This window comes from Alosa alosa, chromosome 9 (genome assembly GCF_017589495.1).
Source record: "Alosa alosa isolate M-15738 ecotype Scorff River chromosome 9, AALO_Geno_1.1, whole genome shotgun sequence".
Classification (NCBI taxonomy): Eukaryota; Metazoa; Chordata; class Actinopteri; order Clupeiformes; family Clupeidae; genus Alosa; species Alosa alosa.
Genome location: NC_063197.1, coordinates 30,198,042 through 30,215,515, shown reverse-complemented (window position 1 = coordinate 30,215,515; position 17,474 = coordinate 30,198,042). Strand labels below are relative to the sequence as shown.

The 17,474-nt window shown below is 42.0% G+C and overlaps 1 protein-coding gene across 2 annotated transcripts in view; it reads left to right on the top strand.

Moving 5' to 3' along the window:
* The first annotated feature begins 2,593 nt into the window (after positions 1 to 2,593).
* The window catches only part of LOC125300650 (ATP-binding cassette sub-family D member 3-like), a 22,623-nt gene continuing 7,742 nt past the window's right edge, over positions 2,594 to 17,474 (top strand). Inside the window, exons 1-17 of one of the 2 annotated variants that reach the window (XM_048252720.1) lie at positions 2,594 to 2,717; positions 2,963 to 2,990; positions 3,262 to 3,360; positions 3,614 to 3,702; positions 4,002 to 4,071; positions 5,337 to 5,434; positions 5,547 to 5,670; positions 5,855 to 5,911; positions 8,310 to 8,452; positions 8,586 to 8,655; positions 9,174 to 9,243; positions 10,356 to 10,453; positions 12,904 to 12,995; positions 13,469 to 13,560; positions 15,368 to 15,440; positions 15,695 to 15,758; positions 16,083 to 16,160. In XM_048252720.1, coding sequence (XP_048108677.1) covers positions 2,599 to 2,717; positions 2,963 to 2,990; positions 3,262 to 3,360; positions 3,614 to 3,702; positions 4,002 to 4,071; positions 5,337 to 5,434; positions 5,547 to 5,670; positions 5,855 to 5,911; positions 8,310 to 8,452; positions 8,586 to 8,655; positions 9,174 to 9,243; positions 10,356 to 10,453; positions 12,904 to 12,995; positions 13,469 to 13,560; positions 15,368 to 15,440; positions 15,695 to 15,758; positions 16,083 to 16,160 — 1,464 coding nt within the window. In that variant the 5' untranslated portion in view covers positions 2,594 to 2,598. Of the gene's footprint in view, positions 2,718 to 2,959; positions 2,991 to 3,261; positions 3,361 to 3,613; positions 3,703 to 4,001; positions 4,072 to 5,336; positions 5,435 to 5,546; positions 5,671 to 5,854; positions 5,912 to 8,309; positions 8,453 to 8,585; positions 8,656 to 9,173; positions 9,244 to 10,355; positions 10,454 to 12,903; positions 12,996 to 13,468; positions 13,561 to 15,367; positions 15,441 to 15,694; positions 15,759 to 16,082; positions 16,161 to 17,474 lie in introns of both variants that reach the window. The other variant, XM_048252719.1, reaches the window with a different exon arrangement.

The following is a 17,474-nucleotide window of genomic DNA, read 5'->3' as shown; positions in this document are numbered from 1 at the left end:
ATGTGTCAACCTATGCAGTAACATAAATAACTAAAAATATATTGATATCAATTAAAAATGGCCTCCAAGTACAAAGACACAGATAAGAATGCAGACTCGGAAAAAAATATATAAAATTCAAGGTCTTGGGTCTATTCGAGAAGCAAGGCAATTATGTGAAAGAAAATCCTATGCCATCTCACAGGTTTGAAGCCTGTGTGAGTCTTACCTCAAAGAACGCCACCCTGCTCGAGGCTCTGGTGCAGTTAGACCAACCGTCCCATTTCTGTAACTCCAGCATCCTGATCTCAGCCTCCCAGATACCAAAATGGTTAGATCCTGATGGTTGTTTTACAACAATATGAATCACACGCTCCTTCAGCCACACAGAGAGAGAGAGAGAGAGACACACACACACACACTGTTCAGCTGTTTGCAATGTTTCGCTGACTCCTGAGGTCTTCTCCACCACTAATTAGAGCTGTCCATCAAAACTGCAACAAATTAGCTGTGATGTGACAAAAGTCAGTGAGATGCAGATGAATTGAGGTCTAGAGACTATTTTAAACACACTGTGCTGCAATGTGGGCCTTGGCCACTAGAGTACATTACAGAGCGAAATTGATTGCATTATACCCAGTGTGTGTTTGATGTCCACTGGCTTCACAAAGCCAGTTTGGAAGTCCGTTTCTGATTTTAATAATAGTGATATTTATGTTATTGTTATTAGTGGGCAAATCAATATATTAATGGATCAAAATATTAGTGGCACTACTCCCGAGGGCAGCCGAGGCCTACTGGTTAGCACTTTGGACCTGTAACCGGAGGGTTGCTGGTTCGAACCCCGACCAGTAGGCATGGCTGAAGTGCCCTTGAGCAAGGCACCTAACCCCTCACTGCTCCCCGAGCACCGCTGTTGATGCATATGCCTATACGAGGGTGTGATCTCCCTACAATCCACGCTCTGTAGGCCTACTCTGAGCGCACCTTAAAGGGGTGGTTCAGGATTTTGGACATAAGACCTTATTTCCAAGTAAGCAAGTGTGATATTTATCAGTGGAGACCGTTTTCAGCACGTTTCATCCAGTCCTTCTAATTGCAGAGTTAAGCAGGTGCTAGGCTAGCGCGCAAGTCAACGGTATGTGCTAGCCTGCCACTAAAGACAGTCTTACCCACTCCAAAGTACACCTGAGGCAAATTCCAGACAATCGATGTAAATGTCTGTGTCGATAGAATAGTGTAAGAAATACAACTACCCTTGCATCGCGTTGCAATAGTTATACTTTGGTCCCTAAAGTTGTTAGTAGTCATTTTGCAACTCAGCGGCGGACTGATATTACCAAGGCTACTACTAGGTATCCCCATTGGAGTGCGCTTTACTGTTTACTTTTCGGCGCAGTACTACTAACCGGAGCCAGTATAATTCCGCCGCTGCTAAGAAACTAGTCCCTCAAAATGTAATGCGATAGTTGAAATGCAAGGATAGAATAACGTTAGAAATAACACTGTCAATACAGACATTTACATCGATAGTCTGGCGTTATAATTTATTTGCCTCGGGTGTACTTTGGAGTGGGTAAGACTGTCTTTAGTGGCAGGCTAGCACATACCGCTGACTTGGCGCTTAGCCTAGCACCTGCGTAACTCTGCAATTAGAAGGACTGGATGAAACGTGTTGAAAACGGTCTCCACTGATAAATATCACACTTGCTTACTTGGAAATGAGGTCCTATGTCCAAAATCCTGAACCACCCCTTTAAACTGTGCTTCCAGAATCATCATCGATCCCTCTCACTCAAACCACTACTTTTCCCAGCTTCTCCCCTCTGCAAGACGTTGCAGATCCATAAGAATGGAAACAAACCACACGTTTCAAAAACAGTTTCCCTTCAGCAATAAGACTCTTGAGCACAACTAAACTGAAATGAACATTTATTTCCTTTTCTTTACTATTATTTATTATTATTTTATTATTACTTCACTGGATTGAGCTAAATCCTTCTGTAACAAAAATACCACCATTGTTGTGTGGCAATAAAAGCATATATCTCTATCTATCTATCTACCTATCTATCTATCGTAGCCTATACATTTTTTCTAACCGAACAGAACCGAATAAAATGTAATATTAGGATACCTAGCCCACGTATTTACCTATGATATCCACTGGAACATGTGTTGATTGAAGTGACAGACGCTGCAATGCATTATGGTTGTGTTTCTCATGGCATGTTAATGACACGGTTATAAAAGGGGTTTCTGAAATGATATCAACTGAGGGTTATTTTTCAGCTGATCAAGCAAGCTAGTAGCAGGGTCCTTTTAGGCCTACATCTAGTTATTCAGACCTATAAATGATGAATAATTTAGCAAGCAGACAAACAAACAAACAAACAAATTAGATGCTGCATCCCAGTGTAGTGTTGCGTTTTGTGTATTTTGCTTTTTATTGTATTTGTTTACAATAAAAGATAGACCTATTTCGTTTATGAAGCCAGTTGATTGGCCATTGACATTGGCTATAATGGATGCTGTAGAGCTTGAGTTCCTGTGCCTCACGGCCGCCGTACATCAACATCACTTACTACAGTGCGCACTCTCTTCCTGTATCACCCAGTTATGGCGGCGGTCAGTAAGTACCTGACTGCCAAGCAATGTTCCTTGGCAGGTGCAGCAGTTATTGCTTACTTTCTGTGTAAGCGGCGACTAGGACAAGGACATTCTCAAACGCTTTACAGGTGATGCATTTTTAGTGTTTGTAAGTTGTAGCGAAATGTTAAAGATGTGGCAGATAATAGGCTAGCAGATACCAGTACCTATGGGCATCACAACTCGCCGGAAACTCAGCATAGCCTATCTCTGAAAACGCATTAGCTAAGCGAACTAATTTGTCTTGTTTTGTATGGTCATTTGATTCTCTCTATCCCTCTGTTTGTTTTGTGTGTGTGTGTGTGTGTGTGTGTGTGTGTGTTTCATTCAGCAGAAAGGGGGAGGCAGTTGGAAAAAGTGAGGTGAGTGACGTCCTTTGTGGTCCGGCGGAATTAGAGGGAATTAACACATTCTAGCGATTCCATCTAGTTTCGTTGTAAATGGATTAGATTCGTTTGAGCTTTGGCAGTTTGAATGAGTGTTAGCCTAGGCTATTGTATACAGTCTATGGTGTTAACCTACTTCATATGTTATCCAGTAAAAAGATAATCACTTTTCTCTTTCCATATGGCCGCATCACAAATATTTTTTTTGGCTAGCTGTTCATCCTCACAGTATTCATTTTGCTTGTAGAAGAATGGGCCCACCGAGAGAGCAGCCGTCGACAAAGTGTTCTTCACTCGTATGTTACGGCTTATTAAAATACTTGTGCCTCAGCCGTTTTGCAAAGAGGTGAGTTCCTTCCTTGCAACAATGAGACTCTGACTGATGATTGATGATTTATGTTTGCATTGCAAGGATAAAGTCTAGAGACCAGCATTAAATATGGACAATATAAGAGAATAATGTAGACATACAGTAGTAATATAAAATCTATAGCAGTGCAGGGATAGCAGTGCATATGGGATAAAGTTTAGTAGAAAGTTCACGTGTGTGTGTGTGTGTGTGTGTGTGTGTGTGTGTGTATGTGTGCATGCATCCCTAGGTGGGATATCTCCTGTTCATTGCTGCATTGCTCGTGGCAAGGACGTTCTGTGATGTTTGGATGATCCATAATGGAACCATGATTGAGAGGTAAACCTACTGCACAGCCTGTTCCAGTGTGGGTCTCGGCACAAGGCGCTGTCTGTGACACCCACATCATATAGCCTGATTTGCTCGGCCAGTCTTGTTCCAGTCTGGTTTTTCCAGTAGCCTACCAGAGACTGTTTATGTAAGGAGACGTCTGTTTATGTTTCTTAAGGGGGTTGTTGTGTTGAATTTATTTATTTATTATTTTTATTGTGTGTGTGTGTATATAATATATATATATATATTTATTTATTTATTTATTTATTTATTTTTTTTTTTATTTTTTTATCTTTGGGTTACAGTGCAATAATTGGACGCTCAAGTGAAGCCTTCAAGAGATACTTATTGAACTTTGCCACTGCTATGCCTGCCGTAAGTGTTCAGGCCATTACAACATCACATCTACACCAAGCATATTAACCATGTTATAAGCACAATCCAAATAGTTGTGGTCTTGCACAATCCAAATGTATTGTGGTCCCCACAATAGCCATCTATCCACCATCAGTCAACTACAGCCAGAACAGTACTGGGCCCAGTTTCCCGATAACGACGGAGACACGCTCTTAAGAGGGTTTTCTACGATTCTAAGAGGGTTTTCTACGATTCATCTTACGATCGTTCGTTTGTTTTTTCCGACTGTTTCCCGAACATGCTCAGAAGCGAACGCTGCGTGCACTGCTCTTAAGACGCTCTTAAGGGGAGCTGTCCACGTAAATAGTTCTGAAATATCCTCTGATTTGGTGGTGATGTCAGGTGACTGCACGTCACAGCTATAGGCCTACCGTTTAAGCTTCGGATCTACACATTAATTCACATCAATACGAAAATAGAAACACTTTGACATCTGCATGTAAGCATCCCAAGTAGGTTATATACCACACAGAGACATAAATAATTGTAATTATTTTAAGATTAGATTGTTGCACCATGCAATAATTTTTCGCGGTGTCACTTAAGAACACGTTTGAAGATAAGAAAGAAGTCGAGTAAGAAAGAGAGGAAATGTGTAGGCTTAGATTTTTATGCAGTAGGCTACAGACTAAACCACATGTTGCTTTTTACCTCTTAGGCCTAATAAAATATAGCCTTCACTTAGCAAAGATAATGTCAAACTATTCTGGCAACGTCTCGTTTCATAACTTGATTGCATTTTTGTCCGCTTTTCATCACATTATTATGACCATTAAATGTAGGCTATTTTGCCCGCTAAAATCTGATTCATCACAGGTAGGCTAAACACAATAAAGAATGGAAACGTAAGTTGGATTATGTATTCTAAGTTGTAATTCCTCCTGTTGGTGACCTCAGTGAGAAGTACTGTTAAGACGGCTCTTAGCGGTAACGAAGTACTCTGGAGAACTCAGAGATCTACGAGTGTTTTCAACGACGCTCTTAAGCTACGATGGTTTCGGGAAACAGTCGGCAAATCTTAAGACGTTCGTAAGAGGGACTTTACGACGCTCTTAGGCTTAAGATGCTTTGGGGGAACTGGGCCCTGATCTCCTCCTCTTTGTGAATACAGAAGGTCCTTTAGCACCATCTAGTGTTATGCTATGATACATTTACAAGTTTTAGCTCTGGAAACTGAAGGTGTTTACACTAAATATCTCTTCTATTTGCTTTGGGTCTTTTAGATATCACTGGTAAATAACTTTCTTAAACTGGGACTGAACCAGTTAAAGCTCTGCTTCCGCGTGAGGCTCACCCATCACCTTTATGATGAGTACTTGAAGTAAGTACTGAATTCCTGACTTTTAAATTTTTTTATTTTTTTTAATTCAATCTCCTTGCCATTGTTTTGGTTTGCCCCACATGTCCTATGTGTTTCTCCTCTGCACCCCCAGGGGCTACACATACTACAAAATTGGCAACCTAGACAACCGCATCGCCAACCCTGACCAGCTTCTAACCCAGGATGTGGAGAAGTTCAGCAATAGCGTAGTGGACCTATACTCCAACATCAGTAAGGTAGGATACAGCACAAAGTCGCAGTGTGTGGGTCAGTATTTGAGCTAATTATGACATTTAGGTAATGGTTTTGAGGTAAATTCATAGATCAAGATCAGTTGTCAGGTGATTTGTGTTTTTTTTGTTGCATACTGTACTCCCCCTGTGGTATAACTCTCATTCTTCTCTCTCCACACTATTTCAGCCTCTCCTAGATATCTGCATATATGTCCTAAAGCTGGCATCCGCAATTGGATTTCAGGTAAGCTTATTTTTCTCTGTTTGTGTTTTGTATGGTGTGATGGTGTACGTGTACATTATGTGTGTGATTGTGATTGTGTATGTGTACGTGTTTGTGTGTGATGGTGTATGTGTATGTGTTTGTGTGTGATTGTGTATGTGTACATGATGTGTGTGATTGTATATGTGTACATGTTTGTGTGTGATGGTGTATGTGTACGTGTTTGTGTGTGATTGTGTATGTGTACATGATGTGTGTGATTGTGTATGTGTACGTGTTTGTGTGTGATTGTGTGTATGTGTTTGTGTGTGATTGTGTATGTGTACATGTTTGTGTGTGATTGTGTGTATGTGTTTGTGTGTGATTGTGTATGTGTACGTGTTTGTGTGTGATTGTGTATGCGTACGTGTTTGTGTGTGATTGTGTATGTGTACATGATGTGTGTGATTGTGTATGTGTACGTGTTTGTGTGTGATTGTGTGTATGTGTTTGTGTGTGATTGTGTATGTGTACGTGTTTGTGTGTGATTGTGTGTATGTGTTTGTGTGTGATTGTGTATGTGTACGTGTTTGTGTGTGATTGTGTATGCGTACGTGTTTGTGTGTGATTGTGTATGTGTACATGATGTGTGTGATGGTGTTCTATGTGTGACCGAGAGTATCTCTGTATGCTAGGACCCTGTCAATAATGTATAAGGATGTGACTTTAGTACTGGTATATGTATGTTTGTTACATTTTTTTTTTTTTTAAGAATACCGCAGTGGATCTGGTACCATATTAACAAGGCAGTTGTTGAGTTTATCAACTTACAGAATTATTCAGAAAACCAAACCAAAAGTTTAGCACTTTTACATCCCTCACCCTATGCTATAGACCTTTTATTATTTTCTTATTTCATCACACGTCAAAACACACACACACACACACACACACACACACACATATCTGACTTTCTCCAACTTTTGCACATCTCCATAGAACTTTTTATTTATTATTTTTGATTTCTCCTCCATCTACCCATGTCCTTGATTGCCTAGCCTTTCTGCCCCCCACCCCCACCCCACCCCCATCCCCTAACACCCCCAAAAAACACACACATTAACATCATCACTGTCATCACCTCACATACATACAGCACACTGCTTGCTACAGTAAGCCTCCTCTACTTGCTGCACACTGCCCCCCCTCCCTACATACACAGCACATTGTCTTCAGGATCTTCTCCAACACACATCCTCTACATACTTTCAGCACACTGCCCCACCTACCCACACACACACTACACACACACACACACACACACACAGTCACTGCTACACTCCCCTCCCCCACACACACACATCTTCATCACTCACATACATCATACATACAGTACTCTGCTTGCAATAGTAAGTCCCTTCACCATACTTGCAGTACATTGCCTCCCCCCCCCCCCCTACATACACAGCACATTATTTCATCAGGAAGCTTCTCCAACACACATCCCCAACATACTTACAGCACACTGTTGCCCCCCCCCCCCCCCCCCCCCCGCCCACACACACATCTTCATCACTCACATACATCATACATACAGTACTCTGCTTGCAATAGTAAGTCCCTTCACCATACTTGCAGTACATTGCCCCCCAATACACAGCACATTGTCTCATGAGGAAGCTTCTCCAACACACATATTGCACACTGCCCTCTCCCCACATACACAGCACACTATCACATCTCCCTGTCATCCCCCAACACACACACCAAGACCCCTGGCAGTTGGGTTAGCCCCTTGAGTCGTGGATCTGCCCAAGGTTTCTTCCCTTGGTAAGGGAGTTTTTCCTTGCCCCTGTTGCTCTTGGGTGCTCCTTGTTGGTGCCCCCCCCCCCCCAATTCCTATCCTCCCTCACCTTTCTTATGCAGCCCTTGCCACTTAATCTACTAAACCCCTCTTCTACTGCACTTTTACCCCCACTTTGCACAAATAGGCTGACACCAGACATAATTTCACTGCATTTCTTACTTCCAGTAACTATATGCATGTGACAATAAACTTCCTTGTATCCCCCCTTGTAAGTGCTTTCAGCTGGTATTAACAGTGCTCATATTATGGAAACTTGATTCAGTGCAAATAGTTCAATTACTTTTATATTTAATACTTAGTATTGATAAACCTACTCTATAACCATTCATTGTCTTGTAATAACATTTGGTTTTGTGTGTGTATGTGTGTGTGTATGTGGGTTTGTGTGTGTGTGTTGTGTGTGTGTGTGTGTGTGTGTGTGTGTGTGTGTGTGTGTCTGATTGTTTGTGTGTGTGTGTGTCTGATTGTGTGTGTGTGTGTGTGTATGCGTGTGTCTCCATATGTGTGTGCGTGTGTGTGTGTGTATGCGTGTGTCTCTGTGTGTGTGTGTGTGTGTGTGTGTGTGTGTCCCAGGGTCCACTCTACATGCTCAGCTACCTCGTTCTCTCTGGCCTACTACTCACCCGCATGCGTCGCCCTGCCAGTCACATGACCGTCACGGAGCAAACCTTCGAGGGGGAGTACCGTTATGTGAACTCTCGCCTCATCACTAACAGGTCTCTCATTCACCCTTGATTTTTAATTACTCCCCTCCTTCTGCATTGCTCTCCGTCTGTGTCAGACTCTCACTCCTTCTCTTACAGAAATACTTTCTGTGTTTTCTAATCATATTCCCCTCTATATTCCCAGTGAGGAGATTGCTTTCTACAATGGCAATGTCAGAGAGAAGGAGATCATCCAGACCACTTTCCAGAAGTTGGTAAGAATGGTTATATAGTCAAGCTATTTATGAAACATACTAAACTCATTTTAAAGTCTTTGCTTATATAAAACATCCACTGTAGACCAAAATTTACCAGTAAAATTATGCTGTCAGCTGTGTGGTTAGTTAGTTATCAAGTTCTTAATTTAGTTGCAGTTTATCATCCAGTATGTTAACCAGTACATAGGCACTTTGACCTGTAAAAACTAGATATAGAAGGTCAAAACATTGTTCTTTCAATAAAACAGAAATGGGGCAGATTAATTTATGTTTAATGTGTTTGCAGCTGGTTGTTTACATTCAAATGTGGTCAGATTAATTCACTTTCATTCGGCACATTTCATTGGCCAATAAACATGAAATTAAATATTTGTTCTGGATGTTTATTATCTGGACAAACAATTGCTTATTAATAACAGTCATTGTTTATTCTGTCTGAGTTAAGGTTCATGCTGTGTGTATTGGGATAGCATTACTGGATGTAACAGAACTTTCTCTCTGTTGTTTTTCTATAGGTCAGCCATTTGCACAGCTTCATTTATTTCCGCTTTTCAATGGGATTTGTGGACAGCATAATTGCCAAGTGTGAGAATATGTGACACACAAACACTTTACAGTGACACGTCACTGTGATATCATCTGGTGAAGCTGCATTATAAAACTGCTTTAAATGTTTGGTAACACTTTACTTGACAGTATCGACAAAAGAGTAACATGACACTGTCATGAACACATGATACTGTCATGACACATGAAACCTAACCCTAACCTCTAACCCTAATCCTAACCCCAACCCTAACTCTAAACCTAACCCTAACCCTAAACCTAACCCTAACTTGTTATGACAAAAAACGAATGTCACTTAATAACAGAAGCATTATGTCACATATTCACATTTATGACTTGTTTATGACACGTTCATGACATTGTCATGTCACTCTTATGTCGACACTGTCAAGTAAAGTGTAACCAAATGTTTTACACCTGCTCCAGTTCTAAACCAATGTAAATATTTCACCCATAAAGAATGACTGTTTGTAATGATTCACATTATAAATATACTTATTTTCCATATATATGAGAATATCTTTGTCAACAACAGATCACAATGTAGAGACTAACTACATTGAATCTGACCCTCAACCTGTATCCTGTAACGGGTTGTCTGTATGACAGAGTATATTGTCAAGGCATCTGAAACTTATGGACAGACACATACACACATAAACAGACACATAAACGGCACCCGTGGCCTACTGGTTAGCGATTCGGACCTGTAACCGGGGGTTGCCGGTTCGGAACCCCGACCAGTAGGAATGGCTGAAGTGTCCTTGAGCAAGGCACCTAACCCCTCACTGCTCCCCAAGTGCCGCTGTAGCAGGCAGCTCACTGCGTCGGGATTAGTGTGTGCTTCACCTCACTGTTCACTGTGTGCTGAGAGTGTTTCACTAATTCACGGATTGGGATAAATGCAGAGACCAAATTTCCCTCGCGGGATCAAAAGAGTATATATACTTGTACTTATACATATGTGTTAACATTGATTGACATCAGTGAGACTGTAGAGATTTGGTTGAGCAGTCTTCCGGGTTGAATAATGCAGCTTTAAACTGGATGGTGGATGCAGTTGATCATACGAAGGAGGCTCACGTCTAATGGCTGTCCACTGGCTGGTTTCTCTAATCCTCCCTCTACAGACATCGCCATGGTGGTGGGCTACCTGGTGGTCAGTAGACCATTCCTGGACCTCTCCAATCCTCGCCATCGTCACAGCACACACTCTCAACTGCTGGAGGTGAGTGGAGAGGACACACACACACACACACACACATATACACACAAACGCATATCTCACAAAATTTACAAACACTTAAAACCTTCTCTGTACACCTCTCACAAGCACCATACACATTGTGAAAATGAAAACAAAGTGAAAACATAAGTCATATGAGAGTATAGACCCCGCTCCTTCCCCCCGATAGGGATAGATCAGCAAAATGAAAACATAAGTCATATGAGAGTATAGACCCTTCCTTCCTCGATAGGGATAGATCAGCAAAATTAAGACATAAGTCATATGAGAGTATAGACCCCGCCCTTCCCCGATAGGGATAGATCAGCAAAATTAAGACATAAGTCATATGAGAGTAAAGACCCCGCTCCTTCCCCCCGATAGGGATAGATCAGCAAAATGAAGACATAAGTCATATGAGAGTATAGACCCCGCTCCTTCCCCCCGATAGGGATAGATCAGCAAAATTAAGACATAAGTCATATGAGAGTATAGACCCCGCTCCTTCCCCCCGATAGGGATAGATCAGCAAAATGAAGACATAAGTCATATGAGAGTATAGACCCCGCTCCTTCCCGATAGGATAGATCAGCAAAATGAAGACATAAGTCATATGAGAGTATAGACCCGCCCTCCCCGATAGGGATAGATCAGCAAAATGAAGACATAAGTCATATGAGGATAGATCAGCAAAATGAAGACATAAGTCATATGAGAGTATAGACCCTTCCCCGATAGGGATAGATCAGCAAAATGAAGACATAAGTCATATGAGAGTATAGACCCCGGCCCTTCCCCGATAGGGATAGATCAGCAAAATGAAGACATAAGTCATATGAGAGTATAGACCCCGCTCCTTCCCCCCGATAGGGATAGATCAGCAAAATGAAGACATAAGTCATATGAGAGTATAGACCCCGCTCCTTCCCCGATAGGGATAGATCAGCAAAATGAAGACATAAGTCATATGAGAGTATAGACCCCGCTCCTTCCCCCCGATAGGGATAGATCAGCAAAATTAAGACATAAGTCATATCAGAGAATGTCTAATAAGGGGAGAACCTCCACTCTCGGGAAACTTCTGGTTTCTGAACTGGTTGCAGTTCCAGTTCTGGGACCACATGAGGGCGCTCACGAATAAGTGCAGAATGAATGGAGGCCTACGGAGCTGTACCCTTCAAAATCCACTTTTCTCGGGATATCATTTTTTGTCTGGAAATGTGAAGGTTGCATTCGAAAGAGGGGGCAAAGAAAATACACACTGCTGAGTATTATATTTTTTGAGTCACTAATTTGTTCTAAAAAGCCTTTCCACTGTGTAAATGACGTCATTCATTAGCAGAAAGCTAGTGTGTTGTGGGCAATAACGACCCAACCTGTAAGAAATTGAAAAGACGTAAGTACTCGTTCATTCAACTTTTGACCTATAATCCATATTGACCTTGCAGAAACTACAATCAAATCTTCGATTTTTCAACAACAATCAGGTGAAAGAGACAAATTTAGCCGTTTAGCTCCATAGACCCCCATTGTTTTTGCACTTATTTGTGATCGCCCCTAGCGGAACTGCAACAGATTGCAGGTACAATGGAGTTAATAGGGTGTGAACCGGCTCTCCGTAAACGGGCTCTGGTCAAATGAGAGTATAGTCCCCGCCCCTAGGAATAGGCCTATAAGGAGAAGTTGGGGGGTGTCCCCATTTTGGTCAATTTGTCATCGCTTTTGTACTCAACTTGTTCTCCTTTTCTGGTTGGTGGTCACGCTATTTCTGCTACTCTGTAGTACACATGTAGACTCCATTTCCCCTTTTAAACACACATTATTAGGCCAATTCCACGCCAAACTGTCACGTCTATCACACCAACTAAATGCCATGGTATTTGTATGATGCGAATGATTATGTGACAAGTATTTCATGTAAGTTCTACAACCAAGAAGAGTGAATGCTCAGATTTCAAGTAATCATCATTCACATCATACCCATGACTATCAACTAGTCTTTTCACTGTAATTCTACAGAACCACTCACGTGAAGTGGATAAAAATAGGCACCCATTCTATTCTGTAGCTACGGCGCGGTTGCCGCGTGGTTCAAGCCTGAGAGACCTGAAAGACTATGCTGTTAGTCATAATTATTATTTCAGAATTTATTCATGAAATAGTAATTCATATTAATTATAAGAGCTTTTCATTAGGATACCAGTTAGGCCTATTTAAACACAATGTTCCACCTTGATCAGAACCTTTCAACATGCTAAATATTAAAGTACATTTTTATGTTGTGTTTGTTATAAATTAATATTTTTCAGTTTTTGAAATCCTCAAATATTGAAATCGGTATTGTCTCTGAAATCCCATCGGTTAGGTTCTAATACACATGCACACACACACACACACACACACACACACACACACACACACACACACATTTAGCCATCAATTTGTCTCTGCAGGACTACTACCAGAGTGGACGGATGCTGATCAGCCTGGCTCAGGCTCTGGGCAGGATGGTGCTCGCAGGCAGGGAGATGACCCGACTATCTGGGTAAGGGCTCATCTACACATGACCTCTGACATCTAACGCTAGCCACGTCCATTAACTCCTCAGCTATAACACCTTACCTTGCAGTGTTTCCCACAGAATTGAATTCCATTTGTGGTGGTTGGTTTGCAGAATTAACTTGAAAACAACAGTTTTTAACAATTAGTACAGTGTGGTCATGATGCTAACCAGATTTAAGCACAATTTAGTACAACCTGGAAAATCATTGTGAGGTTGTCAATGTTGATAGTGTGGTGGGCCACAAATAAGTCAATGTATGGGAAACACTGGTTTGTGTGTGTGTGTGTGTGTGTGGTTCCATTTGTGGTCCCTCTAGATAGCATTTTTATTGCTCTCTTAAAGCATGGGGTAGTTTAGACAAAAGAGTGTGTTTTTATTTTGTTTGCTTAGTATGGTGTGGTCTGTGTAGTCGTAGTTTTAGAGTATCGATGAGCTCATTTCCCTCTCTGTTTCAGTTTCACAGCACGCATCACTCAGATCCAGAAAGTTCTGAAAGATCTGAACCAGGGCAGATACGAGCGCACCATGGTCTCCCAGCAGGCCAGAGGTCAGTATGCCCTTACTTCATAAAACTAGTCATTCCCAACTCCAAGCGGGCCAACGGTTCTCCCCTGTATCCTGTGTCTTACTGCTTGCTGCCTTGGTGCCTGCTTGATAGCCCCAGTGATAGGCTCACGAAGGCTGCTCTGTTGGTGATGTTTTTTGGCCCACAAAGATGGCTTTGTTGATGATTTTGTTTTTGATCTGAAATAAGCTTGATTGTTGATTGGCCGCTGTGTGAAATCCCCTATGTATAGCACAAGGAATTTAACATCTCTCCTGTGTGTCTGAAATGAGTGCTGGTGGTCTAGTATTCGGACTTGTAACCAGAGGGTTGCCAGTTCGGAACCCCGACCAGTAGGAACGGCTGAAGTGCCCTTGAGCAAGGCACCTAATCCCTCACTGCTCCCCGAGCGCCGCTGTTGTAGCAGGCAGCTCACTGCGCCGGGATTAGTGTGTGATTCACCTCACTGTGTGTTCATTGTATGCTGAGTGTGTTTCACTAATTCACGTATTAGGATAAATGCAGAAACCAAATTTCTCTCACGGGATCCAAAAAGTATACTGTATACTTATACTTAAGTAATTAGGGATTTTTTTGTTCTTGTTGGCTCACTTTTACATACAACATGCTATCCGGCAACAAAGGATCCCATTCACTATGCTAAGCTAAGCTAGCGATGGCGCTGTCGGACTAAGACAATGCATGCACGGAGACAAAAATGCTTTTGCTCACTTATCTAACTCTAGGGGAGATGGTGAATAACCCAATTTAATAAAACGGTGGCATGTTCCTTTAAGTAGACTCATTTCACACTCCTCAACCACAGCCTTAAAAGCTCCCTTCGCTTCTTGGTAAGAAGGACATTAGAGTAATCTGTTTGTACCTGATAGTTATCTATAAGAAATGCAACATTCACACACACACACACACACAAAGAAATGGAAATGGAAATCGAAAGAAAATCAAGCAAACCACAAACACATGTTTATGCTTATAGTTCTTAGCAGACACTTTTGTCCAAAGCAACTTACAATGACGTCAATAAACATTACACTACAACATGAAGCCTTTATTAAAAATACAAATATGCACCAGCTGTGGCACGGCTGGCTGGGGCACCTGAGCCGTGCGCCGCTGACCCGGGTTCGATTCCCGCCCCGTGGTCCTTTCCGGATCCCATTCTCTCCCACTCACTTCCTGTCATTCTTCACTGTCCTGTCATTAAAGGCATAAAAAGGCCAAAAAATATAAAAAAAAAAAAATACAAATATAATTGACTAAATAAACATTTGACAAAAACAGAATATTTTGACAATAAGCTTAAACCACAATTCTGCACTCTGTAAGTAGTAGTCAGGTAGATCAGGGGTGCAGTGTGACTCAAAAACAGTCTCTGGTAGCCTATAGGTGACATCATGCTCTGACTGCCACTCGTTGCCTGTAGCTGGTCATGCTTTTCATGTGTGGCATTTTAATTTGGGACTTAGCACTTGGAATTGTTTTTTAATTCAAAGTCTGAAGGCAGTACAGGTAGCCTGGGCTATTCAAAGTGTCGGTTTAGTGCACATCATATTTTACGTTAATTTGAGCCACTGCATAGGCTACCCGCCGTGTGAGTTGGCTTGTTGAAAAATCTGTGGAATCATTTTATGCAAGCAATCGGCATACAAAGGCATTCTCTATTATTGAGGTCAGACATGATAATCAGCCAAACACCTTGCATCTTTTTTTACCCATCTACTGAACTAATTCAGTACTGATAAGCAATGTAATAAAACGTCATGATAATCTGTTATGTGACACTTTCTAGAGACTGGAGAAGCCGACAGAATCTCACTGGTTCCTGGAAGTGGGACCATCGTACACTCTGACCACATCATCAGGTGGGTGACATGTGGGATGAAGTCATTTAATCTGACCAAGGGAGTAATGTCTGTATTTACAAGATGCATTCCAAACTCATTTACACACACACACACACACAGTGGGTACACACAGTCATTTAATCTGACCAAGGGAGTAATGTTTGTATTTACAAGATGCATTCCAAACTCATTTACACACACACACACACACACACACACACACACACACACACACTGATGATGATAATGACCCAGCTGTATGTTTTTTTCAGGTTCGAACACATTCCATTAGCAACCCCTAATGGAGATGTCCTCATCAGAGATCTTTCCTTTGAGGTAATGTCAAATGTCGTGGAGGAAATGACACTCCTCTCCTGATGTAACCTGTTGAGAACTATTGCATGAGATCAACCTCTGGCCATACGTGTCACCACCCTGTGCCTGTTGCCAGAGTTCCGAGGTGCATGTTAGTATGGTAACCAAAGTCCTTTTAGCCGTTTTGCCGCGGAAGGGGTGCGATATGTGTAGACAACTGACATATTGGCGTTACAAACTAACCCCATGCATTTCTATGGAGGATTTTTTGAGTGCTGTGTCTCCTCATTAGAAAGTCTCTGTGGTAACTGGCTCTGACCTTTGGACCTTTGTGCCTTTCCCCAGGTTACCTCGGGCACTAATGTACTCGTATGTGGACCTAACGGCAGTGGGAAGAGCTCTCTATTCAGGGTTCTGGGAGAGGTCAGTATACAGGATTACTGTTCTCAACTCTCAACTTTGATGTAGGGAAGAGTACTACTATATTAATACTAGTTTTCTGGATACCCTAATATTGCTTAAAGAAGCCACTTCTTTAAGCACAGGGGAATTCTTCTCAGTGTCGCGCGTGGTTGAGTCTTGATCGAAAGCAGGATGAGCTACAAGCCAAGATCAGGGAGCAAGTGTGCCTCTATAGGCATCAACCACATTTTTGCTAAGTTCATTCATAAATCAATACAGGACAGGATATCAGGCATTTCATATAGCCTAGCCCACATCTTAAATAAACTGAGTCATTTAAATAAAATGACAAATCACCTGCTTTAGCCACTGTACCATTGATCAGTGTGCTAATTTGTAGAGTCTTTGAATAACACTGTGACTAACACTAGCCTACCAAAACGCAAGCCAATACTCAAATTAACATAAGTAGCAAGAATGAGCCCAGCAGGGGAGTCAGCCTTTTACAAGAAGCCAACAGCATAGCCAATCATTGAGTCACAAGAAAATCAACCACTTTGTGATTTTTGGTTAGGCTCCTGTCCTATCCTTTGACACTGACAACATCCCCAACCGGAGCTACCAAGAAACAACACGAGTGCGACTGCTCAGGGGCAGTAGTTCCAACCCCCAAAACTTTCCGCCCATGTTTGCGATTGAGAGTTTGAACTACCCTTTCTAGAAACTGTCAGGGTAGGCAGGATAGGACCCAAGTACAAGACTCCTTCAGGCAGAAGTGTGGACAAACACATTTTATTGACTATACAAACTTACAAGATTCTGACACGAGACGAGAGAAGAACTGACAAAGGACAGAGGAACAGAGGGGTGTAGAAATACAGGCCAATTTTAATAGTTAAAACAGGAAGACCTGTTTTACGAGACCAACGAGACAAATAATTGGGAACAGGTGTGAGCAGAAAATGGAGGGAAAACTAACAAAACAGGAAGTGCACACCAAATAAGGAAAGGGGTGGAGACAGTCACATGACAGCAGACAGGTAAACACAGAGCACATGGGGAACAGCAAAAGCATACAACAAACACAGGACAAAAATACAAAATGGCCACCAGGGTGGCACAAAGGCAGTCAGTCCCAGCAGAATCCTGACAGAAACACCCAATCCACGTATCACGGTTCTAACCAAAGTCCTTTTAGGCAAGTCCCTCCACTTGGTGGCCGTATTGCCCTCTTCGTCAGAAATGCGCGTGAGCAAGGCTTCATGACACCAATCTTGCTCCAGCTGCGAGTTCACAACACATGATCGGCACGATGTCTTCACAACACACCACACG